Here is a 27,205-nt window from a genome sequence, read left to right as displayed (position 1 = left end):
ACCCAGGGGTTAAATCACAAATTGACTCTTGTGTAAATTCAACTAAAGGCAGGCTGAAAAACAAAGAAATACTGTCTGCTTGAAAACAGTATTGTGGTTTACAACACAGAGGAGTGGTGGAACACAGGGAACTTCAATAGTGTCCTGACTACCTGATAGGAAACAGGCATGCCAAACAGAACAGTGGAGGGAGTGAATGACCTTCACTACTGCACATTTTTATTTTTTATCTTTTACGTAAAACTAAATTTTTAATTTTTTTTCTCACTTGATTTTACCTTTTTAATTATTATATTTTTATTTTTAATAAGTATTATTACTATTATTATTTTACCTTTTTTAAAGTTTCATTTTATTTTATTTTATTTTATTTTGGGATTAATGTTCTACATTCTATTTTCATTTTCCCTTTAGCATCATTTTACTCTATCTCAATTTTACCTTTATGCCAACACTCTCTTCCTCATTTTCCCCCTTTTGTTGTCCTGTTTCTCTTACCCTATTCCTGCTTTAGATTTTCCCTATTCCTTCTTTTTACCCTCTGTTAAAAATTCATCCTACTTATATATCTAATTTCTGATCCTCTACTCCAAGTCCATACACACTTCTCTCTTCTCTTTCTTCACTAGCTAATTTTTTTCTCTCTCTTGCATTTTTTTTAATGTTTTTTGTTTTATTTTGTTTGGTTTTGCCCTTCTTTCTCTCTGTCCTATTGTTGTTGTTTGTTTGATTGTTGATTAGATTTTTTTTGTTTGTGTGATTGTTCCTTTTTTTATTTTTGCTTCCGTTTTTCCTCTCCTTGCTTGGTATTAGTTGTTGTTTATAGTTTGCATTCATCTCTGGGTGTTAGTTGTTTGCATTTTTTTTGGATTAGTTGTTGTTCTATTGAGTTTTCTCCATATATAGTTTTTCCCCCTTCTTTTTTATTCTCTTTCTTTTTTCTCTTACTTTTTTTTCCTTTCCTCAATATCATTTTTGCACTCTCTTTTGTTTTGTTGTTTTTTTTTATCCCCTAATTCTCTTTTCTCTGGTGGTCACCTTTATTTGGGGTTATTAGTATCATGAATACATTTGTGTTCAGTGTCTTGTGTGTTGTGCCTTGTTGTGTTGTGTTTTGTTCCTTTACATCAATGTAGGAGAGAGAGAGCTACATAACCAGATACCCAGAGAGGAGAGATCATGGGGAGACAAAGAAACAACCCGCATATGAAAGAAAAGGAGGCATTACCAGAAAAGGAAGTAAACAAAATGGAGGCAAGCAATATGTCAGAGAAAGAATTCAGAGAAATGGTCATAAAGTCGCTGAAAAGGTTGGAAGACAATTCAACAATATGTGTAAGAACCAAGAGGAAATGAAGAAGAACCAAGAAGAAATGAAAAATGACATCACTGCAATAAAGAACTCAATAGAAAGCATCAGGAGTAGACTAGAAGAAGCAGAGGACCGCATCAGTGAGCTAGAAGACAAGGTAGGAAAAAATACCCAAGCAGAGCAGCATCTAGAAAAAAAACTTAAAAAACAGGAGGAGAGCCTAAGGGAACTTTGGGACAACACAAAACGAAACAACATCTGCATAATAGGGGTACCAGAAGGAGAGGAAAATGAGCAAGGAATAGAAAACTTGTTTGAAGAAATGACAGAAAACTTCCCTGATATTGGGAAGAAAAAACCCACACAAGTCCAAGCAGCTCACAGAGTTCCAAACAAAATGAACCCCAAAAGACTGACGCCAAGGCACATTATAATTAAATTGGCAACACCAACAACAAAGTAAGAATCTTAAAAGCAGCCAGAGAGTGAGACAGAAAGTTACCTACAAAGGATCCCCCATCAGTCTAGTGACTGATTTCTCAACAGGAACACATCAAGCCAGAAGGGAATGGAATGAAATATAAAAGTCATGCAAAGCAAGGGTCTTAATTCAAGAATACTGTACCCAGCAAGGCTATCAATCAAAATTGAGGGTGAAATCAGGAGCTTCACAGACAAAAAATGACTAGGGGAGTTTATTACCACCAAACCAGCAATGCAAGAAATGCTAAAGGGTCTGCTGTAAAAAGAACAGGAATGGAAGAAGGAACACAGGCATATAGAATAAAAATGGCGACAAACAAGCACCTATCAATAATAACTTTAAATGTAAATGGATTAAATGCCCCAATCAAAAGACATAGGGTAACTGAGTGGATAAGAAAACATGACCCATATAACCGCTGTCTACAGGAAACCCACCTCAGAAAAAAGGAATCACACAGACTGATGGTGAAGGGATGGAAAAGGTTTTTCAGGCGAATGGAAATGAAAAAAAAAAAAAAAAAGCTGGGGTAGCAATACTTATATCTGACAAATTAGATCTCAAAGTGAAGGATATAGCAAGAGATAAGGAAAGTCACTTCATAATACTAAAGGGAGCAATCCAACATGAAGAAATAACTCTGGTAAACATATACGCACCCAATACAGGAGCACCCAAATACATAAAAAAAAACTCCTGGAAGATATCAAGGGAGAGACTGACAGCAATACAATCATAGTAGGAGACTTTAATACCCCACTAACACCACTGGACAAATCCTCTAAACAAAAAATCAGCAAAGAAACATCAATCCTAAATGACACACTAGATCAGATGGAATTAATTGACATCTTCAGAACATTTCAACCCAAAGCCACAGAATATACATTCTTCTCAAGTGCACATGGGTCATCTTGAAAGACAGACCATATATTAGGACACAGGCAAAGTCTTTTCAAATTCAAGAAGATAGAAATCATATCAAGCATCTTCTCAGATCACAATGGCATAAAACTAGAAATCAACTACAATAAAAAGGATAAAAAAATCAAACACCTAGAGGCTAAATAGCATGCTATTAAACAATGACTGGATTACCAAAGAGATCAAAGAAGAAATAAAAAGCATCATGGCAACAAATGACAATGAAAACACAACAATCCAAAATCTATGGGACACAGTGAAAGCAGTCCTGAGAGGGAAGTTCATAGCTCTACAGGCCTACCTCAAAAAACAAGAAACAATGGTAATAAATTATCTAACCCTACAACTCAAAGAGTTAGAAAGAGGGCAACAAGAAAAGCCCAGTGTAAGCAGAAGAAAGGAAATAACAAAGATCAGAGCAGAGATAAATGACATGGAGACCAAGAAACAATACAAAAGATCAACAAAACCAAGAGCTGGTTCTTTGAAAGGATAAACAAGATCGATGAACCTCTAGCCAGGCTCACCAAGAAGCAAAGAGAGAGGACCCAAATAAACAAAATCAGAAATGAAAGAGGTGAAGTAACAAACGATCCCACAGAAATACAAATGATTATGAAAAAATACTATGAACAACTCTATTCCAACAAAATGGACAACCTAGATGAAATGGACATATTCTTAGAAAAATACGAACTCCCAAAATTCAACCAAGAAGAATAAAAAAACCTGAATAGGCTGATAACTACCGAAGAAATTGAAACAGTGATAAAAAATCTTCCAGCAAGCAAAAGCCCTGGTCCGGATGGCTTTATGGGGGAGTTCTACCAAGCATTCAAAGAAGAACTAAAACCCATCCTCCCCAGACCATTCCAAAAACTCAAGAGGAAGGCACATTTCCAAGCTCTTTCTATGAAGCCAGCATTACCCTAATCCCAAAACCAGATAAACACACCACAAAAAATAGAACTATAGGCCAATATCCTTGATGAACATAGATGCTAAAATCCTCAACAAAATTCTAGCAAATCGGATTCAGCAATACATCAGAAAGATGATACACCATGACCAAGTGGGATTTATTCTGGGGATGTAAGGATGGTACAATATCCACAAATCAATAAATGTGATACATCACATAAACAAACTGAGAGACAAAAATCACATAATCATATCAATTGATGCATTTGACAAAATCCAACACCCTTTCTTAATAAAAACTCTCAGCAAAGTGGGAATAGAGGGACCATACATCAACATAATAAAAGCCCTATATGACAAACCTACAGCCAACATCATACTCAATGGGAAAAAACTAAACCCGTTTCCCCTAAGAACAGGAACAAGACAAGGATGCCCACTTTCACCACTCCTATTCAACATAGTACTGGAAGTACTAGCCAATAGCGGTCAGACAAGAAGAAGAAATAAAAGGCATCCAAATTGGAAAAGAAGAAGTAAAACTGTCCTTATTCGCAGACATGATACTGTACATAGAAAACCCTAAAGACTCCATCAAAAAATTATTAGACTTAATAAATGAATTCAGCAAGGTAGCAGGATACAAAATTAACGCCAAGAAATCTATGGCATTTCTATACACCAATAGTGAACTTACAGAAAGAGAGACTAAAAAAGCAATGCCATTTACCATCGTACCAAAAAAATTAAAATACCTAGGAATAAACTTAACTAAAGAGGTAAAAGACCTATATGCAAAAAACGACAGGACACTGAAAAAAGAGATAGAGGAAGATGTAAACAGATGGAAGAACATACTGTGTTCATGGATTGGTAGAATCAACATCATCAGAATGTCCATACTACCCAAAGCAATCTATAGATTCAATGCAATCCCCATTAAAATACCAACAGCATATTTCACATACCTAGAACGAACTCTCCAAAAATTCATCTGGAATAAAAAAAGACCCCGAATAGCTGCAGCAATCCTGAGAAAGAAGAACAAAGTAGGTGGGATCTCAATACCAGATATCAAGCTGTATTACAAAGCCACTGTTCTCAAAACAGCCTGGTACTGGCACAAGAACAGACATATAGACCAATGGAATAGAATAGAGAACCCAGAAATCGACCCAAATCACTATGCTCAATTAATATTTGACAAAGGAGGCATGAACATACAATGGAGTCAAGGCAGTCTCTTCAATAAATGGTGTTGGGAAAATTGGACAGATACATGCAAAAAAAATGAAACTAGACCACCAACTTACACAATACACAAAAATAAACTCAAAATGGATAAAGGACTTAAACATAATTTGGGAAACCATAAAAATACTAGAGGAATCCACAGGCAGAAAAATCTCAGACATATGCTGAAGGAACTTCTTCACTGATACTGCTCCTAAGGCAATGGAAACTAAAGAGAAAATAAACAAATGGGACTACATCAAAATAAAAAGCTTTTGCACAGCAAAAGAAACCATCAACAAAACAACAAGAAAGACTGCTACATGGGAGAACATATTTGCAAATGTTATCACTGATAAGGGTTTAATCTCCAACATTTACAGGGAACTCATACAACTCAACAAAAGGAAGATAAACAATCCAATCAAGAAATGGGCAATGGACCTAAATAGAAACTTTTCGAAAGAAGACAGAAGGAGGGCCAAGAGACATATGAAAACATGCTCAAAGTCACTAATTATCCAAGAGATGCAAATCAAAACAACATTGCGGTACCATTTCACACCTGTCAGAATGGCTATCATCAACAAATCAATAAATGACAAATGTTGGAGAGGATGCAGAGAAAAAGGAACCCTGGTGCACTGCTGGTGGGAATGCAGACTGGTGCAGCCACTGTAGAGAACAGTATGGAGTTTCCTCAAAAAACTAAAAATGGAACTCCCATTTGACCCAGTAATACCACTTCTAGGAATATATCCCAAGAAGCTAGAAACATCAATCAGAAAGGATATATGCACCCCTATGTTCATAGCAGCACAATTTACCATAGCTAAGATTTGGAAACAGCCTAAGTGCCCATCAGCAGATGAGTGGATTAAAAAACTGTGGAACATCTACACAATGGAATACTACGCTGCGGTAAAAAAAGAAGGAATTTTTATCAATTGCAACAGCATGTATAGAACTGGAGAGCATTATGCTAAGTGAAATAAGCCAGTCAGAGAAAGAAAAATACCACATGATCTCACTCATTTATGAATAATAAAGAACATTATAACCTGATGAACAAAAAATAGATACAGAGGCAGAGAAGCATCAGACAGACTGTCAAATTGCAGTGGGAATGCTGGGGAGGGTTGTGGGGGAGGTAAGAGATCAACTGAAGGACATGCATGCATGCATATAAGCATAACCAATGGACTCAAGACACAGTGAAGGAGGGTGAGGGCATGTGCCGGGGGGTAGGGGAAGCTGGGGGAAGGTCAATGGGGGAAAAATGGAGACATATGTACTACTATTTTTTTTAACTGTATTAGTTTATTTTATTTATTTATTTATTTTATAAATCTTTATTGTTCAGATTATTACAATTGTTTCTCCTTCCCCCCCCCCCCAATAGCTCCCCTCCACCCGGTTCCCACCCCACCCTCTGCCGTTACCTCCCCCCCACGGTCCTCATCCATAGGTGTACGATTTTTGTCCAGTCTCTTCCTGCACCCCCATACCCTTTCCCCCTGAGAATTATCAGTCCACTCCCTTTCTATGCCCCTAATTCTATTATATTCACCAGTTTATTTTGTTCCTCAGATTTTTTATTCACTTGATTTTTAGGTTCACTTGTTGATAGATATGTATTTGCTGTTCAAAATTTTTATCTTTACCTTTTTCTTCTTCTTCCTCTTCTTAAAGAATACCTTTCAGCATTTCATATAATACTGGTTTGGTGGTGATGAACTCCTTTAGCTTTTTCTTATCTGTGAAGCTCTTTATCTGACCTTCCATTCTGAATGATAACTTTGCTGGGTAATCTTAGTTGTAGGTTCTTGCTTTTCATCACTTTGAATATTTCTTGCCACTCCCGTCTAGCCTGCATAATTTCTGTAGAGAAATCAGCTGACAATCGTATGGGTGCTCCCTTGTAGGTAATTAACTGTTTTTATCTTGCTGCTTTTAATATTCTCTCTTTATCTTTTGCCCTTGACATTTTAATTATGATGTGTCTTGGTGTGGTCCTCTTTGGATTCCTCTTGTTTGGGGTTCTGTGCGCTTCCTGGACTTGTAAGTCTATTTCTTTCACCAGGTGGGGGAAGTTTTCAGTCATTATTTCTTCAAATAGGTTTTTAGTATCTTGATCTCTGTCTTCTTCTGGCACCCCCATAATTCTGATGTTGGTACGCTTGAAGTTGTCCCAGAGGCTTCTTACACTATCTTCAACTTTTTGGATTCTTTTTGCTTTTTGCTTTTTTGGTTGAGTGTTTTTTGCTTCTTTGTTTTTCAAATCTTTGACTTGATTCTTGCGTTCCTCTAGTCTGCTGTTGGGTCTCTGTATAATATTTTTTATTTCAGTTAGTGTATGTTTAATTTCTAGTTGTTCCTTTTTCATATCCTCGAGGGTCTCACTAAATTTATCGGCCTTTTCTAGGATATTCTTGAAAAGCCTTATAACCGTGGTTTTGAATTCTATATCCAGTCGTTTGTTTTCCTCCATTTCTTTCATTTGTGATCTGTTTCTTTGCCTCCACATTTTCGCTGCTTCCCTGAGTTGGTAGGGTAGCTTTGTGTGCTAGGTTTCCTATATGGCCCAGTGTGTCGGCCTCCCCAGTTAACCTGAGGTGGACACTCTTGGTGCACCCCTTTGTGTACTGTGTGTACAGCCTTGTTGTAGTAAAGTCTTGATTGTTGTTGGTATCACTGGGAGGAATTGACCTCCAGGCCAGTTGGCTGTGAGGATCAGCTGTGTCTACATTGGGAGAACTTCGGTGCTGGAGACAGCCTTACAGGATTAGACTTACCAAATTGCAATAGCCTCTGTGCTCAGCTTGGATGGGGTGGAGTCTCAGGGTGGAGCAGACAGTCTTGGCTTCCTGTCAGCCTTGCCCTTGCGTGCGCGCGCCTCCAGACCTCTGTCTTCCCCAGCTCCCACGTCTCCGCCTGAGAGTTCAGATTCCCCACCCAGTAAGAGCGTGGGTCCCCAGAGGCTCGCCTGGAACTGGGGTTCAGTGCAGTCAGAACTGGGGTTCAGTGCAGTCAGGAGCTTCCAACTCCCTTTTGCTAGGGAAAGCCTGTGGCAACCTCCATAGCCTCTGTGCACACTGGCGTGCGTGCCTCCAGACCCCTGCCCACCGGGGCTCCCCCGGGTCTCCCCCGGGTCTCCGAGTTCCGGGTGCCTTTCTCTCTACCTGACAGTCCAGACTCCCCCTGTATGAGCCTGGGTCCAATGGGTTTCGCCTGGGACTAGGGTTCAGTGCAGTCAGAACTGGGATTCAGTGCGGTCGGGGGCTTCCTTCCCCCTCCCGCCAGAGAAAGTCAGCCAGGCTCTCAGCTGCCCTTCCTCTCTGCGTGCACAAAGACCCTTTGCCGTACCTCCAATTCTCTGTGAGCTTTTCTCTTTCCTTCTAGTTGTAGAATTTTCACTTAGTCAGCTTTCCTGTGGTTCTGGATGATGTCTGTTCTGTCTTTTAGTTGTAGTTTTGAAATTGTTGTGCGAGGCAGCAGTTTAGGTGCTTACCTATGCCGCCATCTTGGTTTCTCTCCTTGTAGTTAAGTCTTGATTGTTGTTGGTATCACTGGGAGGAATAGACCTCCAGGCCAGTTGGCTGTGAGGATCAGCTGTGTCTATGCTGGGAGAAGTTCGGTGCTGGAAACAGCCTTATAGGATTAGACTTGCAAAATTGCAAAAGCCTCTGTGCTCAGCTTGGATGGGGCAGAGTCTCAGGGCGGAGCTGACAGTCTTGGCTTCCCGTCAACCCTGCCCTTGTGCGCGCCCCTCCAGACCTCTGCCTTCCGCGACTCCCCTGAGTTTCCGCCTGACAGTCCAGATTCCCCCTGTAAGAGTGTGTGTCCCCAGGGGCTCGCCCAGAACTGGGGTTCAGTGCAGTCGGAACTAGGGTTCAGTGCAGTTGGGGGCTTCCTTCCCCCTCCCACCAGAGAAAGTCAGCCAGGCACTCAGTTGCCCTTCCTCTCTGTAGGCGTCTCTGTACCTCAGCCCTTTGCCCCTCCTCTGATTCTCCGTGAGCTTTCCTCTTTCCTTCTAGTTGTAAAATTTCCACTCAGACAGCCTTCCTGTGGTTCTGAATGATGTCCGTTCTGTCTTTTAGTTGTAGTTTTGAAATTGTTGTGTGAGGCAGCAGTTTAGGTGCTTACCTATGCCGCCATCTTGGTTTCTCCTCTGTCTGTACTACTATTTATAATACTTTAAACAATAAAAAAATTTAAGAATATTGAAATCATATCAAGCATTTTTTCTGAACATACTGGTATGAAACTAGAAATCAATCACAAGAAAATGGCAAAAAACTCACAAAGACACGGAGGCTAAATAAAATGTTGCTAAACAATGAATGGATTAACAATGAGATCAAGAAAGAAAGAAAAAGATACCTTGAAACAAATGATATGAGAACACAACAACCCAAAATCTAATGGACACAGCAAAAGCAGTCCTAAGAGAGAAAGTCATAGCACTGCAGTCCTACCTCAAGAAACAAGAAAAATCTCAAATAAACAATCTAACTCAATAATTAAAGGAACCAGAAAAACAAACAACTAACAAAGCCAAAAGTGAGAGAAGAAAGGAAATAATTAAGATCAGAGAAGAAATAAACAAAATAGTCTACAAAAAAAAATTTCAAAAGATCAATGAAATCAGTAGCTGATTCTTTGAAAAAAATAAATGAGATCAACAAACCTTTAACCAGACTCACCAAGAAAAAAGGAGAGAGTACCCAAATAAATAAAATCAGAATGAACAAAAGTAAAAACTGATTCCACAGAAATACAAGGGATTGTGAGAAAATATTACAAACAACTGTATGCCAATAAATTGAACAATCTAGTCAAAATGGATAAATTCCTAGAAACATACAATCTTCTAAAACTGAATCAGGAAGACTCAGAGAATTTTAATAGACAGGTTATAACTAACGAAATTGAAGCAGTAATGAAAAAACTCCCAACAAACTAAAGTCTTGTACCAGATGGCTTCACATGTGAATTTTACCAAACACTTAAAAAGAACTAACACCTATCCTTCTCGAACTATTCCCAAAATTTCAAAAGGAGGGAAGACTCCCAAGCTCATATTATAAGGTTAGCATTATCCTAATTCTAAAACCAGGTAAAAAAACTACAAAGAAAATTATAGCCCAATATCCCTGATGAACATAGATGCAAAAACCCTCGACAAAATATTAGCAAACAAGATCCAGCAATACATTAAAAAGATCTTTCACTATGATCAAGTGAATTTATTCCTGGGATGCAAAACTAGAATATCCTCAAATCAATGAACATGATACACACATAAGCAAAATGAAGGATAAAAATCACATGATCATAACCATACATACAGCTAAAGCATTTGATAAAATCCAGCACCCATTTATGATATAAACTCTCAGCAAAGTGGGAATAGAAGGAACATACTTTAGCATAATACTAGTAGAGTCCATATATGACAAACCCACAGGCAAATACTCAACAGGCAAAAACTATGTGCTTCCCTTTAGATTGGGCACAAGACAGGGATGTCTGTTTTCAACATTCTTATTCAACAAAGTATTGAAAGTTCTAGCTTCAGCAGTCAAAGAAGATGACAAAATAAAGGCATCCAAACTGGAAAGGAAGAAGTAAAACTAACATTATTTGCGGGTGACATGGTATATAGAGAATCCCAGTGATTCTACCAAAAAACTATTAGAACTTATAAATGAATTTGGTTATGTAGCAGGATACAAAATGAATATCCAGAAATCACTTGCATTTTTATACACCAGTAATGAACTATCAGAAAGGGAATCTAAGAAAACAATCCTAATTACGTTTGTATTAAAAAAGGAATAAATTTCACATGACCTCACTCATTTGTGGAATATAACGAACAACGTAAACTGATGAACAAAATAGAGCCAGAAGCATTGAACAGACAGTCCAACCTAAAAGGGAAGGCGGGGGTGGGGGTGGGGTGGGTAAGAGATCAACCAAAGGATTTACATGCATGCATATGAGCATACCCAATGGACACAGACAGTAGGGCAGTGAGGGCATGTGCTGGGGGATGGGAACAGTTGGGGAGAGGTCAATGGAGGAAAAAGAAGACTTAGGTAATTTTAAATTTTAAAAAGAAAAATAAATTTAACCAAGGATGTAATAGACCTATACTCATTAAATTGTAAGACAATGAAGAAAGGAAACTGAAGAACATACCAATAAGTGGAGGCATATACTATGTTCATGGATAGGAAGAATTAACATAATTGAAATGTCCATGCTACCCAACACAATGTATAGATTCAACTCCCAATGTTTTCTTCTAGGATTCTTATTGTTTCGAGTCTAACATTTAAGTCTTTAATCCATTTGGGGTTTATTCTTGTATATGGTATAAGAAGATGAAATTCCTATCAAGATACCAATGGCATATTTCACAGAACTGGAACAAATATTCCAACAATAAATATGGAGCCACAAAAGACCCCAAATAGCCAAAGTGATCTTGAGAAATAAGAACAAAGTTGGAGGTATCATGGTACCTGATATCAAACTATACTACAATGACATAGTAATCAAAACAGTATGGTGCTGGCATAAAAACAAACATACATGTCAATTGAAGAGAATATAAAGCCCAGAAATAAACCCACATCTTTATCATCAATTAATTGTTGACAAAGGAGGCAAGATCATACAATGGGGTAAAGACAGTCTATTCAGTAAATGGTGTTGGGAAAATTGGACACATATGTGCAAAAAATGAAACTATACCACCTTGATGGGATCAAGTGAATTTATTCCTGGGATGCAAAACTATAATATCCTCAAATCAATGAACATGATACACACATAAGCAAAATGAAGGATAAAAATCACATGATCATAACTATACATACAGCTAAAGCATTTGATAAAATCCAGCACCCATTTATGATAAAAACTCTCAGCAAAGTGGGAATAGAAGGAACATAGAAGGAACATATTTCATGTGCAAAAAATGAAACTAGACCACCTCGGGCAAGGGAAACAAAAGAAAAAATAAACAAAGGGGACTATATCAAACTAAAAAGTTTTTGCAACAGCAAGGGGAACCATCAACATAATGAAAAGACAACCTACTAAATGGAAGAACATACATCTAATAAGGGGTTAATATCAAATTTTATAAAGAACTTCTACAACTCAACACCAAAAGAAAACCAAACAATCCAATTAAAAAAATGGGCAATCCCTGGCTGGTGTGGCTCAGTTGGTTGGAGTGTCATCCTGTACACCAAAAGGTGGTGGGTTTGATTCTCGGTCAAAGTGTGAGAGGCAACGCTCAATGTTTCTCTCTCACATCCATGTTCTTCTCTCTCTCTCTCTCTCTCTCTCTCTCTCTCTCTCTCTCTCTCTCTCTCAAATCAATTTTAAAATGGGCAAAGTATCTGAATAGACATTTCTCCATAGAGGACATACAAATGGTCAATAGACATATGAAAAGATGCTCATTGTCACTAATCATCAGAGAAATTCAAATTGAAATTACAATGAGACATCATCTCATGCCCGTCAGAATGGCTTTCATCAATAAATCAAAAAGCAAGTGTTGGTAAGGATGTGGAGAAAAGGGAATTCATGTGCACTGTTGGTGGGAATGCAGACTGGTGCAGCCACTGTGAAAAGCAATATGAAATTACCTCAAAAAATTAAAAATGGAACTGTCTTCTGACCCAGCGATTCCACTTCTGGGAATATATCTGAAGAAACCTGAACCATTGATTCAAAAGAATATATGCACCGTATGTTCATTGCAGTGTTATTTACAATAGCCAAGATTTGGAAGCAGCTCAAGTGCCCATCAGTAGATGAATGGATAAAAAAGCTGTGGTACATTTACAGAATGGAATACTACTTGGTTGTAAAAAAAAAAAAAAGAAATCTTAACTTTTGCAACAGCATGGATGGACCTGGAGAGGATTATGCTAAGTGAAATAAGCCAGTCAGAGAAAGACAAATAGCTTATAATTTCACTTATATGTGGAATCTAATGAACAAAATTAACTAACAAACAAAATGCAAACTGAGTCATAGATACAGAGAACAGACTGATAGCTATCAGGGGGGAAATGATAAAGGGTTGGGTAAAAAGGTGAAGAGATTAAGCAAAAAAACGCATAGACAGAAAACAGTATGGCGAGTACCAGAGTGAAAGAGGTGGGGAAGGTAGGCGAGGGTAAAGGGGGGATAAATGGTGATGGAAGGAGACAACACAATATACAGATGAAGTATTATATAATTGTACTCCTGAACCCTATACATTTTTTAAATATGTTTTTATTGATTTTTTTAGAGAGAGAGGAAGGGACGGAGGGAAAGAGGGGAGGAGGGAGGGAGGGAGGGGGAAAGAGAGAGAGAGAGAGAGAGAGAGAGAGAGAGAGAGAGAGAGAGACATCGATCAGCTGCCTCTTGCACATCCCTTACTGGGGATCGAGCTTGCAACCTGGGCATATACCCTGACTGGGAATCCAACTGGCAATCCTATGTAATTTTATTAACCAATGTCTTCCTAATAAATTCAATTAAAATAAAAAATAAGTTTTTTTAAGTGGTTGGAAAGGAATCAAATAATGAATACTGGAATTTCATAAATTATATTTCAGAGTATTTCAAGAGGTTTCACAAGTATGTATTCCTAACCCTATGTGATTTATATCATTTTCTTATTTAAAATAGATTAGCATTTTAGAAGTATGTAGCTAAGAATCTTTGGGTTTGAGTTTACTCATGAAGTAATTGATCATTGAATTAAGAATTTTTTGTATTACTTAAAAAGTTCAACTGGTTCCTTTGTTATATTTTATATGTTGTTATTAATTTTAGAGAGAAAGAAAGGGAGAGGGAGAGAGAGAGAGAGAAAAACATCAATGTGAGAAAGAAACATTGATCCGGCTGCTTCCTGCAAGTCCTCTAATGGGGATCGGGCCTGCAACCTAGGCATGTGCCCTGACCCTGAATCAAACCAGCGACCTTTTGGTGCATGGAATGATGTTCAACCAGCTGAGTGAGCCACACTGCCCAGGGCTGTTCCTTGTTTAGGTTTTAAATTCTGAAATATATTCAAAGAAACCAATTGAGTCGTTAAAAAAAAAAAAAGAAAGAAAAATGAAAGGGCTCTGTATGTCTTGTTTTCAGTTACATCCCTAGCACTGGGGAGAGTTGGGGGCTCAATAAATGTTTGTTCTCTGACCCACCTGGTGTCTCAGCAACAGCCTCAAAGGTGGGTTGATCCTCAGAACGGGAAGTGGAGTCTACCTCTGGCTTTCTATTGCCTTGAAGACTAAGGTCTTCTATATCCACATTTGCAAAGTATCTGTAATTTCTTCCCAAGAAATTACCAGGGAAGAGAAGAATAACACAAGTAAGGGCTGCCTGCTCTTTTCTGAGCCCGCACTAAATTCATCATTCTCAGTCTGCAAAGTCACATTAGAATCCAGATGGAAAGGAAGGACATTTTTCAAGACACAATCTCCTGTAATGGTGACCATAAATCGACTCAAATTCTAAGGAGTTTCAGACAAAGACCTGTGGCTACTGAACAAATCATAAAGGAGAGCAAGCACTGAGTATTCACCAGCAAAGCTTTATCCAATTGCGATACTTAGGTGCCCTCTAGTGTGTGTTGGTTTTTGCAGCAGTTCCTTGCTTCACACATCATGTGACTAAGATCCTGTTATGTCTTCAAAAGTGACTTTCCCAGCGCATTTTAGTGTACAGTTGATAGATCTATGAAAAATGGCCCAAGGATTGTGGAGCAATTGAATTTAAAAATCAATGGTTCTACTCTGAGCCATTATTTACAGGCAAAAAAATGGCAATTTTGGGAGGAGGATCCAAGATGGCGACATAGGTAAACACCTAAACTGCTGCCTCACACAACAATTTCAAAACTACAACTAAAAGACAAAACGTCTATCACCCAGAACCACGGGAAAGCTGGCTGAGTGGAAGTTCTACAACTAGAAGGAAAGAGAAAAGAGCATTGAGACGTGCACAAGCGCTGAAAAGCTGAGGTACGGAGGCGCGTGAATTGGGCTGGCAGCAGGCATCTGGGTGCGCTGCCTTTTTCAACCCGAAGGGAGACAAGTTCCCGATTACTCCGAACTCCAGTTTCTGGGGAGACGCGGGGGACCCAAACTCCTATGGGGGGAAGCTGGATTGTCTGCCATCGGGTTGGAAAGTGAGGGTGGCTTGCTTGCAGGGCTGCGCGCAGGAATAATTGTTTACTGTGCTGGGGCCCCGGACACTGGGACGCAGGTCGAAGACGCAGAGCCGGCTTACTGGCAGCCATCGCTGTTTGCCACGCCCTAGCCTAGTGACGCCCTGAGACCCCCACCCTGCACAACCTATAAACCCACCCAAGCTCCAAGCAGCGGCTTTAGCATATGAATGGCCTGCCCTATCGCAGCTTAACCTAGCAAACTTGCAGCCCGGGTCAGACAGCTCCAAAACCTCCAAACCCCAAGCAAAGAGGAGAAAACTGTAGTTCTCGCTGTAGCTCCTGCTGGGTGGCCTCAGACAGTAGCTGACCTGCACCCCACCCCATTGGAGATCCAGAAGCCAGTGTACCTAGTGGTCAGTGTGAGACACCAGATTTCAACTCCTCACATCCATAAGTGACACATTCAAGAGGCAGACTCAGAGAGCACCAAAGCCCCACTGAAACAAGTCCTGCACCATAAGCATGTCTCCAGCGCAGCAGTTCTTCCATTATAGACACAGCGGGTCCTCACAGCCAATTGGCCTGGAGGTCAATTCCTCCCAGTGTACCAACAGCAATCAAGGCTTAACTACACCAAGACTTTGCACTCAGCCCACAAAGGGGTGTACCAAGAGCGTCCACCTCAGGTGATTGGGGAGGCTGAGCTACTGGCCCCTATAGGTCACCTACCACACAAAGCCACTCCATCAACACAGGGAAGCAGCAAAATGCAGAGACAAAGAAACATGTCACGAATGAAAGAAATGGAGGAAAGCAAATTACTGGACGACATAGAGTTCAGAACCACATTTATAAGGTTACTCAAGAATCTTCTAAAAACCGCTGAGGAACTTAGTGAGACCTTTAAGGATCTTAATGAGAATGCCAAAAAAATGGAAAAGGATCAGTCAGAAATTAAGCATACACTGTCTAAAATAAAAAATATACAGAAACTCAACTGTAGATCAACGTACCCCAAGAATCAAACCAAAGATCTGAAATACGAGAAAACAAAAAACACCCAACCAGAAAAACAAAAAGAAAAAAGAATCCAAAGATATGAAGATAGTGTAAGGAGCCTCTGGGACAACTTTAAGCATACCAACATTCGAATTTTTGGGGTGCCAGAAGAAGAGAGAGAGCAAAATATTAAAAACCTATTAGAAGAAATAATGACAGAAAACTTTCCCTACCTGGTGAAAGAAATAGACATACAAGTTCAGGAAGCACACAGAACCCCATACAAGAGGAATCCAAAGAGGACCACACCAAGACACATCATAATTAAAATGCCAAGGGCAAAAGACAAAGAGAGAATCTTGAAAGCAGCAAGAGAAAAAACGGTTAGTTACCTACAAGGGAGCACCCATACGACTGTCAGCTGATTTCTCAACAGAAACTATGCAGGCCAGAAGGGAGTGGCAAGAAATATTCAAAGTGATGAACAGCAAGAACCTACAACCAAGATTACTCTACCCAGCAAAGCTATCATTTAGAATGGAAGGTCAGATAAAGAGCTTCAAAAACAAGAAAAAGCTAAAGGAGTTCATCACCACCAAACCAGGATTACATGAAATGCTGAAGGGTATTCTTTAAGAAGAGGAAGAAGAAGAAAAAGGTAAAGATAAAAATTATGAACAACAAAATGACATCAAATACATACCTACCAACAAGTGAATCTAAAAATCAAGTGAATAAAAAATCTGAAGAACAGAATGGACTGGTGAATATAATAGAATCAGGGACATAGAAGGGAGTGCACTGACAATTCTCAGGGGGGAGAGGGTGCGGGAAGAGATTGGACAAAAATCTTACACCTATGGATGAAGACAGTGGCGGGGGGTAAGGGCATGGGGTGGGGTGGGGATTCAGGCGGAGGGGAGCTATGGGAGTAAAAAAAAGAGGAACACCTGTAATAATCTGAACAAGAAATATTTATTTTAAAAAATAAATAAATAAATACTTAAGAATAAAAAAAATATTTAAGGAAAAAAATGCAATTTTGGTAACTGAGCAATCAGGGGGTATGAAGTTCAAGGGTTCCTACAAATGTTGTAAACTGTAAATACACAGGCATGTTTGAAACGAAGAGATATTAAAGTGTACAGAGTGCCCCACCTGTTCCTCTCCACCCTATAAACCAGGGGTGGGCAAACTTTTTGACTCGGGGGCCACAATGGGTTCTTAAACTGGACCGGAGGGCCGGAACAAAAGCATGGATGCAGTGTTTGTGTGAACTAATATAAATTCAAAGTAAAGGAGCGGAGGGGAGAGCAAGAGAACCCTCTGCTCTTTCGGCTCCGCGGGCCGGATAGAACAGCCCAACGGGTCGGATCCGGCCCGCGGGCCGTAGTTTGCCCACGGCTGCTATAAACTAACCATCAATTATCCTCCCAAAGCTTTTTATGTATACCAACCAAATATGACACATGTTTAATCCTCCCCACCTTGTTATACTGTGTATACTATCCTGCACCTTCAGTTTCCCTCTTAATAATAAAGCCTGGTGTGTTGTCCATAACAGTTCATAAAGATCTTCATTTATTTTTTAACAGCTACAGTTGTATTCTATTGTGTGGAGACACTATAATTTACTTAGTACTCCCCAAATGGTAGACATTTGGGTGATTTCTAATCTTTCGTTATTACAAATAGGGATGAAATAAATGATCTGACACAAAAGTTATTTCAAAACTGCACACATATAACTAAGATTAAATTCCTAGGAGTGGAATGTGCTGGGTCAAACAAAATAATAATCGCTAACATGTACACAGTGCTTTCTATACGCTGGGCTTTGATGGAAAAATGTGTAGCTCATCTGTCCCACCCCTTTACTTAACCTTAGTAAGATTGTTAAGGGCTGCCCTCCCGTTTTAAAGAGGAGGAGACGGGAGCACTGCGAGGTGCAAGATCCTGCCCAAGGTCAGACAGCTAGCAGGCATTAGTGTCAGCCAACCTGTCTCCAGGCTTATTCTCTCAGCCGCTGTATTTTATTTCCTCAGGGAGTGTGTGTGTTGCATTTAAATAGATATTAATAAATGCCCCACCCTGGTATACTATTTATTCTCTCACCAGCTTGACTGTACTTTTTGCCCATAGCTTCATCACACTTGGAGGATTTTGTTTAGTTACCGGTGGAAAATGGAATCCCAGTGTGGTATTAACTTGCATTTCTCTTATAATACCCTGAGGCTGGATATATTTTCATATGCTAAAAGCCATACGCATTAACTTTTCTGTGAGTCATCTTTTCATATCTTGTGTATTTTTATGCTGGAGAATTGGTCTCCTTATTGATTTACAGGAGCTCTTTAGATATTTGAGATATTAGTGAATTGTCTGTGACATAAGTTTGAAATATTTTCCCTAGATTGTTCTTTATATTTTGACTTTCATATGCTTTCTTCCTATAGCAGTTTTTGATATTGTTGTAGTCAAATTTATCAATCTTCTATAGATTTCAAATAATTTCAAGATAATAGGAGAATTTTCCCATTTTTAATAGTTTTTTATGGTTTACTTTTTAAAAATTAAATATTTGATCCACTTAGAATTATCTCGTTAAATGATATGAGGTATGGATGCAACTTCATTTTTCTCCAGGTGGCTTATCCATTGCTTTTTGAACAACCCTTGACTTCCTCATGATTTGAGATACTGCCTTTATCAAATCACAGTTTCAGACCTTACATTCCCATATGTAACTGGGTTCTCTTTCTAGATTTTCTATTCTGTTCTTCCATTTTTTCTGTCTGTATATGTATGAAATATTACCTTAATATTTAATTATTGAGGCTTTATGCTATACTATACTACCTAGTAGGGCTATTTTCTCTTATGATGACTCTTAATTCCAGAGCTTTCTTTTATTATTCATGCCAATTTTTCTTATGAACTTCATAATCAGCCTTTCAAGTTTTATTTTAAAAATAACTATTGGTATTTTTATTGGGACATTAACTTCTTAGATTTACTTTCAAATCTTCCTGAATACAATACACTTCTTAAGACCCTTCGGTCTGATGCAGCCTGGCCTGGTGCTTGTAATAAAACAAAGTATTAAAAAGCTGAGTGTTTTGGTTGTGTGCATGGTAATTGGGGTTTTTGTATTCGTTCATTTAGCAGTAGATGTTATTTGTCCTCTCCATGTCCCTAGCTGTAAGACATTTGTCATCTCTTTCAAAGGAATTAGAAGGGAAGACAGATCGTTCAAACGAGAAAAACTTACTTCCAGGAGGATGCTGCTAATTGAAACAACAGCCTCCAAACCTGCCCCCACTCCACTCCTCCTGCCTCCAAGCAAAGGAAATCAGCCCTTGCTACTCTTGTAGAAACGCACTCTTGTCTCACGCCGACCTGCTGAAAAGCCTGTATTTCAAGAAGACCCTGAGGGAGTTCTTAATCACCTTCAAGTTTGAGAAGCAAAAGATTGGTGGTTCTCAAAGTGGGCTTAACAGCAGAAGTGGCATGATCTAGAACAGTGGTTCCCAACCTTGTTCTGGCCATGCCCCGCCTAAGCATCTCTAAAATCCTGATGCCCTCTCCCACGCGCCCCCCACCCCCTCGCCCCATGACATAGAATTCTTATCATTCAAAAAAGTGAGCTCCTATTCATGTGGAGAAAGCCTAAAAGGCCATTGACTGGGTCTACACAAGCTTCCAAAGAACGTGGCATCCATGAAGAGAAAAATAAAAGAACAAAAGGACAATTGAAGTACTGAGGAAGAAATCACTAAGAAATTGTTAAAATAATAATAATAATATGAAGTGATATAAAAAAACAGCAACTAAAGTTTCAAAACATAAAATAGAGAACTGAAATGCATAAATATGTCACAATATATAGCTATATACTGTATATGAGGCTGCTAGAACCGTAAGAAATGCAAAAAATTCACTGTTAATAACTCATTCTCAAATTGCCCCCCTTAAAGCAAATTGCTCCCCTGGGGGGCATGTGCCCCACGTTGGGAACCACTGGTCTGGAACCATGAGCAAATGCAAACTCTTGGGCCCACCCTCACCCTCCTGAGGCAGCAGTGCTTGGGTTCCGTCCAGGAGCCTGATCTGAGCAGCCCTCCAGATGCTTCTCCTGGTGCGAGTGACCGAGGCCCATGCTCCAGGTCAGGGATGCGGTCCTGGCCAGCCACTGGGATCACCGGGGAGCTCTGACACCTCCCCATGCGCACAGGGCACCCCTAATAAATTCCATCCGTACAGGGCACCCCTAATAAATTAATTCCATCCGGATTTCAGGGCTCAGGCCCAGGAGGTGGTGTTTTTAGTGTTCTAGGTGATTCCAGTGGGAAGGCCAGGGTGAGGGGCTCTGCCTTGAACAATGCTTCTCACCCTGGCTCATCAGAACCGCCTGAGGGTCTCCTTTAAAAAGCATTGATGCGGCCTAGCCTAGAGCATCCGCCTGTGGACTGAAGGGTCCCGGATTTCATTCCAGTCAGGGCACAGGCCCGGTTGCAGGCTCAGTCCCCAGTGAGGGGTGTGCAGGAGGCAGCCCATCGGTGATTCTCTGTCATCATTGATGTCTCTCTCGCTCTCCCTATCCCTTCCTCTTTGAAATCAATAAAGATATATTAATAATAATAATAATAAATAAAAAGTACTGATGCTGAAGGTCTCCTTCAGAGACGGAAGTTGGTCTGGATGAAGCCGAGAATCACTTTTTAAAAATGTGGTTTCTCGGGTGATTCTAACATCCAGCCAGGATTTCAAACCACTGCTCTAGAAATACCGTTTCCCACACATAACCTTCAAGTCACACTAAGGGAAACAAAGTTTGGATGTCATGGAAGAGAGGCATTTTTCAATTCCCATTTATTTACTGAGTCTGCAGGGCGTTAGGCTAGTTACTATGCAGATTAAAAATAAGTGCAAAGCATAGTCCCTGCCCATAAGAGAATATATAACCTGTACAGGCAGAAAAGACTACACATTTCACATATAAATAATTATTTAAAAGTAGTATATTCTATGCTACTGACTATAATGTAATTTTAAAAGTTACATATATCATTATATCACTGTTAGGTCAAACTAATTTTTATAGTTTTTAAAAGAATAGGAGTAAAGATGAAAGAAATAAATGTTAGAAATGATTATGAAGCAATTTTGAATACAATTAGCAATCAGCCCTTAGATATTTGAACCTGGAAAAAGCAATGGACAAGGTCAATGGCCAAAGAATAATTCACGAGCTCAAAGACTGAGCAAGCCTAGGATTCTTTCGAGTCTCCTCCTTGGCCTAATGAACACTGTGCTATGGAACCACCGACAATCAACGCAACGCAACCCAACAGTGTTTAGTAAATTAAATGGTTTGCAAATATGCATAACCCTTGGTGCATATATGCATAACCCTTGGACACAGACAATAACTACTAAAATAATTAGCAATTAAGATATCAGCAATTAAAGAGCTTATAATAAACATTTTCTCTTTTATCATTAGAAATATAACTATTTATTTTGGCCTGACTATTGGCCTCTCCTTCTATACCGGCTTCTTTTGAGAACACATTCAAAATTAATGAAACGTATCCTAGTCTGGGAGAAATAACTAGCTATAAACATTTTCACATATATTGGACTACAAAATGTATTTATAATTTTAAATGAGCAGTCAAAACTCAACATTTCATGTATGTTTTATGAAACAAAAAAGTACATTAAACATCTGAAACTGGGTCAAAACGTTGAAGACTCTTTGAATTCAGCTACTTGTTTTGATAATTCAGCTGAATATACTGCACCCACTCCTTTAGTTTATTATTAGGTACAAAGGCAAGGGTGTGTCATATGCTTTAAGACTATAAAAGGAGTTTCTTTTTCTTTCTTTAAACATGAGGATCTAATTGGCTGTATTCAGTGATTCATGAGTTGGGCAGCTCCATCTAGCAACTGAAAGGTGCTCCCTTAAAAGGAATTTCTGAATCAAGAAAATAATCACAAACTTTCATCCCATCTCTCTTGTTCCATCAGGAAGTACAGGTTAAAATAGGTTACAGCACCTTCAATGACACCAACTTAGATTTGGAGGTCTAAGGGAACCCCCATTTAATGAAATAACCTCCCCTTCATATTTGAAAATGACCCGCAATAGAAGATGATGAATTTCAAGCTGTTCCCCCAAAAGGGTGGTGGGTACACGAATCCAGCCATACTCTTCTCTTACGTCCACAGACATATTCAACAGGAGGTGGCTGACACGATCTTTCTGTGTGCCCATCAGATAAAATTACGGTTACTGGCTTCAGTCTGAGAAAAACAAGTATCACATGATCTGACGTATATGTGGATGAACGAAATGGATCCAGAGACACGGAAGCCTGGGACAGACTGATGAGCCTCAGGGAAAGGGGGAGTGGGGAGTGGGGAGTGGGAAGAGATTGGCCAAAGAACTTAGATGCATATATGCATAACCCCTGGATACGGACAATAATTCGGTGAAGGCCTTGGGAGTGGGGAGTGGGAGTGGGGTAGAGGGGGTCAGTGGAGCAAAAAAAGGGGGACATCTGTAATACTCTCAACAATAAAGATACATTTTTTAAAAAAGTTTACTGGCTTCAATAGATTTTAAATCCATTATCTGGGATAGAATTTATCTTCAAAATGGTCAGATGAGAAAGGGAGGACATTTATTATTGTTCTAACTTTATAGACGGGGAGACTAAGGCTTAATAATAAAGGACAGTGCTGTGGTTATCCGTGGGGTTAGAGAGGCTGTATCTGCCACCTTCCCACGACCACTCACCCGTGTCAGCTATGACTGAGTCACTTCTGGATGTGAGTTGCTGTCTGTGAGTGTGTCCTGCCATCCAATGTGCTGAGGGCAGGGAGCAGGGTTGAAACCCAGGGCTATCGCGGAAACCAAGGCAACCGACATGGAGTCAAACCTTAGTCTATTTTATCTCCGGGAGCATGCGTTTAAATAACTCTGCGGGTCCTTGAATAAAAACATTTTGGAGATAATAATAGAATTACAGCAGTTACAGAACTATAACCATTCATGACTTTTATTTTGCTCTTAGAAATTTGTGGAATAATTTCCTTCATTCTCCAAAGAGGGGCAAGGTGTAGGGCACTTGACTTCCTCTGCTAGGTGTTCACAATGACACCACTATCCCAGAGAGTGCCATCAGCCGTTCCCAACAAAGGAAATGCCAGTTTAGTGTTTCAGAAGACACTTACAGTAGCTGCTACGTACCTGTTCTGAGTGACTTTCCTCCCTTCTTTTATTGTGAAGCTGAAGATAAGAGTCCACTTTAGGGGTGGGTAATCCCAAAGTCAGCTTGTTTTTTTCCACAAAATATTGTTTGGACTTCCTTCTCCGCGGGCCCCGTGATCTTGGCCAGAAAACCTCATTGTGTGAACTTGAACTCCGCACGTACTGAGAGAGGGTGCTGGACGTCTCTGCCAGACCCCTGTCGCTCAGCCCCGAGATCTGGGTGCTGTGATGGGCACCGTGCTCAGAGTTTGGACTTAAGAACTCACTACCAAGTAGAGAGGCGTCGCTCTGTGGGCTCCTGTCCTGCGGGCCGTCCGCGGCCAAGGGGCCCGTGGACGTCTCCGAGGGGAAGAGCGGACCCCGAGCCAGCTCGTTGGCAGAACCGCCCGCGGACTCCGGCGATGCTTCCACAGACAGCACATGCCCATCCCCTCGCTTACTCCTCCAGTTCGGGTCATATCGGAGATCTGAGTATTTGTCTTCTTTGGACTGTTGGCTGCCCAAAGCAGAAAGAAATGTCAAGTACTGGATCAAGATAAATTCACTCATTATATTTAGTTGCTCATTTAATTTGAAATCAATCTCAACCTTTCTCCTATAACTTTCCTCTAACTATTGACGTGGCAAAGGTCTATCTCAGGCTCAAATTAGGCTTACACACTACACATAAGGATGGCAAGGTCTTCACTATCCCAGTTTATTAAAACAGGTTATGAAAATGGGACAGTTAATCTCTAACAGCCAGGAAGCAACTGAGAAACAAGTGTCTCTAATGTTAAAGCAGCCAATGCCTGTGGCTCAGGACCCTATCACTGTGCTCGCCGCGAGGATTCCCTGCAGACACACTCATTTCACGCTCTCGTGGGTCAGACAGGCACTTGGCTACTCATCCAGGGAGGGAATGCGGTCGTCACCTGGGCATCTGTCTCCGTCTGCTCCCTTTCAGGGCAAAGCAAGATTTACCCCAACCGAACTCCTACACAGATCCATCCCCTGCTCAATGACTGCTTTTTAAAAAATTGATTTCAGAGAGGAAGGGAGAGGGGGAAATAGAAACATCAGTGATGAGAGAGAATCATTGATAGGCTGCCTCCTGCACACCCCCTCTGGGGATCGAGCCTGCAATCCGGGCAGGTGCCCTGGCCGGGAATCGAACCGTGACCTCCTGGTTCATAGGTTGATGCTCAACCACTGAGCCACCCTGGCCAGGCCAATGATTTTACTTCACAGTGCACTTTGTGTTGGTAGAGTTTATCAAATGCACTACATACAGAAAGGGCCCCAAGCCCTGGAATCAGAAGGCGACTCACTGAAAAGCCCTTGGCCACCCTCTCTGGTTGTCAGGTCTAAGCACAGAAACCTCAGCAGACAGGGCAGCTGAACTGGACGCTGCAGGGCAGCCCTGTTTCAAGAGAAGGGCCAACAGATGGTCCCGCTGAGGGAAGTGACCTGGAGGGAAGTCCATTCCAGGCCACATGACCCCAGACAGTCTTCCCTGTTCCCCAGGGCAATCTCAGGGCAAAAAGCACCTCCTCGTCTTACCGAGAGAGAACAAGAACGCTGGTGACACGGCATGTTTAATGGGCCCTTTGATCTTCAGAAGCTAACGGGGAGAGATTTTCCTTCCTTGAGCTCAGTACATGCGATTCTCTAATCAAAAAGGAAATGTAAATCAGCCAGGCTTTTATGCTATTTGATACTCCCGTTTACAGAGGACATAATTTTATGCTGGGTAAACAAACTGATGGAGCCCTAATGCTAATTGCCTTTCCTTAATGTGCACCTAGACTTCTTTGATTTGATGTAAAGCAGAAAGTGGAGCAAGCCAAAGCCGTGTCTTGCTACTTGTCACTTTGACTGTTTTCGCTCACGCATTAAGATGGAAGACTGCTGGGCTCGCTGCTCTTCCTTTGCCATCGAGGGGAGAGAAGGGACGTCCCCCTCCAGCCAAGCGCCTGAACGACACGGCTCTCCCCTCTCAGGATATTGGCGTCCAAGTGTGCGACTGGCCCTCGCTGGGCACCGCGACGTCCACCGTCTCGGGGGCGCCCGGGAGGGTTCCCCTGTGGCGTCCCGTGACCCGAACTCAAAGTAGTTTGGGGCGCTGCCACTCGCCTGTCCTAAGGGCCCCTCGGTATGTAGTAGGGGATGGAGTGGCCCAGCCGAGCACAGCGGATGTGGGACAGGACGGACTGGGGTTAAGTTCTGTCTGTCCATCCGCGGGCAGAGCATGTCGCCTCCGAGCCAGCTTCCCTCGCCTGTGAGCAGGATACAGCACATTTATGCTGTTTGTGGCTCAGGACGGCATCCGATCACAATGGGACAGTGTGTCTAAATTACTCCTGTCTTCCTGCTCCTCTCCCGTTGCCCCGTGGGGACCTGTTTCCTCGCCCAGTCAGGCTGGGCACCAGGACTGACGTTACCCTCCCTTGCCTGCCCTGGCGCTCGCCTGTGCTGTAGGCGAAGAGTACGTGTTTCTTAGATAACCGAGCCTCTCGATGTGGCATCAGGAATTCATTTCTGTAAAAGCCAATGGTAACTTAGACTCTAAACGTGCAGGGAAGTGTCTGGCATTAGCGACTGGCTTAGGGCTTCTCCGGCCCTCAGTGACCTGGAAGGTGCCGAGGTGTGGTTTAGGTGGGACAGGATAGGAGTGCCCCGGGGTGCCTTCAGGTAAACACCGAGAGAGACCGTTCTCGTGAGGAAGGCGCTGTCTCAGCAGGCCGGACGTGCTGAAAGGAGAGAGTAATGTCACTCTCCTCCTCGATTTGCTGGACGCAGCAGAACGTGCCTCATCCATTTGCTCACTTAGTGACTCTACAGCTAGTTCCCGAGTGCTCACTAGGCTAGAGCAGTGGTCGGCAAACTGCGGCTCGTGAGCCACATGCGGCTCGCGAGCCGCGGTTTGCCGCTCTGTTGACTAATGAGTTTGCCGACCACTGCGTTAGGGAAAAACACTTAAAAAACGTTTTAATAATGTGCTAATGTCTTTAACCTGAAGTCAAAACTTCTGGGTAAGGTTAATGCCTTATGCAGTGGTCGGCAAACGCATTAGTCAACAGAGCGGCAAACCGCGGCTCGCGAGCCGCATGTGGCTTGCGAGCCGCAGTTTGCCGACCACTGGGCTAGAGCAATGCGGTGGTGGGCTCATAGCCAAGGGGGGTGCAACCGAGGAGACAAGCAATTCACAGAGAGCGAGGGAGCCCTGATGCGGGGCGTCGGGCCTCGGGGCGCGGCAGCCAACCCCCTGGAAGGCCAGGGACTCAGCAGCTGAGGCCTGAGGCTCAGAAGGGCCAGCCTGAGGGAACAGCATGTGAAAGGCATGGAGAGGAGGCAAGCAGGCCCTTCCCCAGGACAAGGCCTGCCGGGGATGGCGGTGGAGCGGGAGGGGCGAGGAGCAGACTCAGAATCGAGGAGCGGTGAGAGCTTGAAGGGGGCGGTAACCTCTGGGAGGAGTTTGGCTTAACCAGCTCCTATGAGCATTTGATTAGCAAAAATAATTCCATGGAGAGCAAAGTGCTAGCAACCCAAATACTGCTGGAGAGCAAAAGTGTTGGGTGTTGGGAAGGCATTACCCACAGAGGCTGGGAGGGTTTCTGGAACAGGCAGTCCTTTGCCCTGTTTGAAGCGGGAGCTGGCAGCCTTTCAAAGGGGCAGGTCTCGTGGGGACCACTGCCTGCTTCGTAGGCTCGGGTAGGATGCGGTGCTGCTGAACCGGAGACAACACATACCATGGCATGCCGACCTAGGGAATGCTTCCAGCCAGTCTCTAGTTTTTCCTTAGAACAACCCTATGAGGGAGGTGCTATTTTTATCCCCATTTAATAGATCAAGAAACTGGGGCTTACGGAGCTC

General features: G+C 41.5%; 1 protein-coding gene across 3 annotated transcripts in view; it reads right to left on the bottom strand.

Moving 5' to 3' along the window:
* Positions 1-27,205, bottom strand: part of JHY (junctional cadherin complex regulator) — a 119,391-nt gene that overhangs the window by 77,896 nt on the left and 14,290 nt on the right. For all 3 annotated transcript variants that reach the window (XM_080650808.1, XM_080650809.1, XM_080650810.1), the window contains exon 3: positions 23,330-23,846. In XM_080650808.1, coding sequence (XP_080506934.1) covers positions 23,330-23,846 — 517 coding nt within the window. The remainder of the gene's footprint in view (positions 1-23,329; positions 23,847-27,205) is intronic.

Source organism: Plecotus auritus (genome assembly GCF_963455305.1).
Source record: "Plecotus auritus genome assembly, chromosome: 13".
NCBI classification, from domain to species: Eukaryota; Metazoa; Chordata; class Mammalia; order Chiroptera; family Vespertilionidae; genus Plecotus; species Plecotus auritus.
The sequence above is the reverse complement of the archived record's forward strand: the minus strand, read 5'-3'. Positions and strand labels throughout refer to the sequence as shown.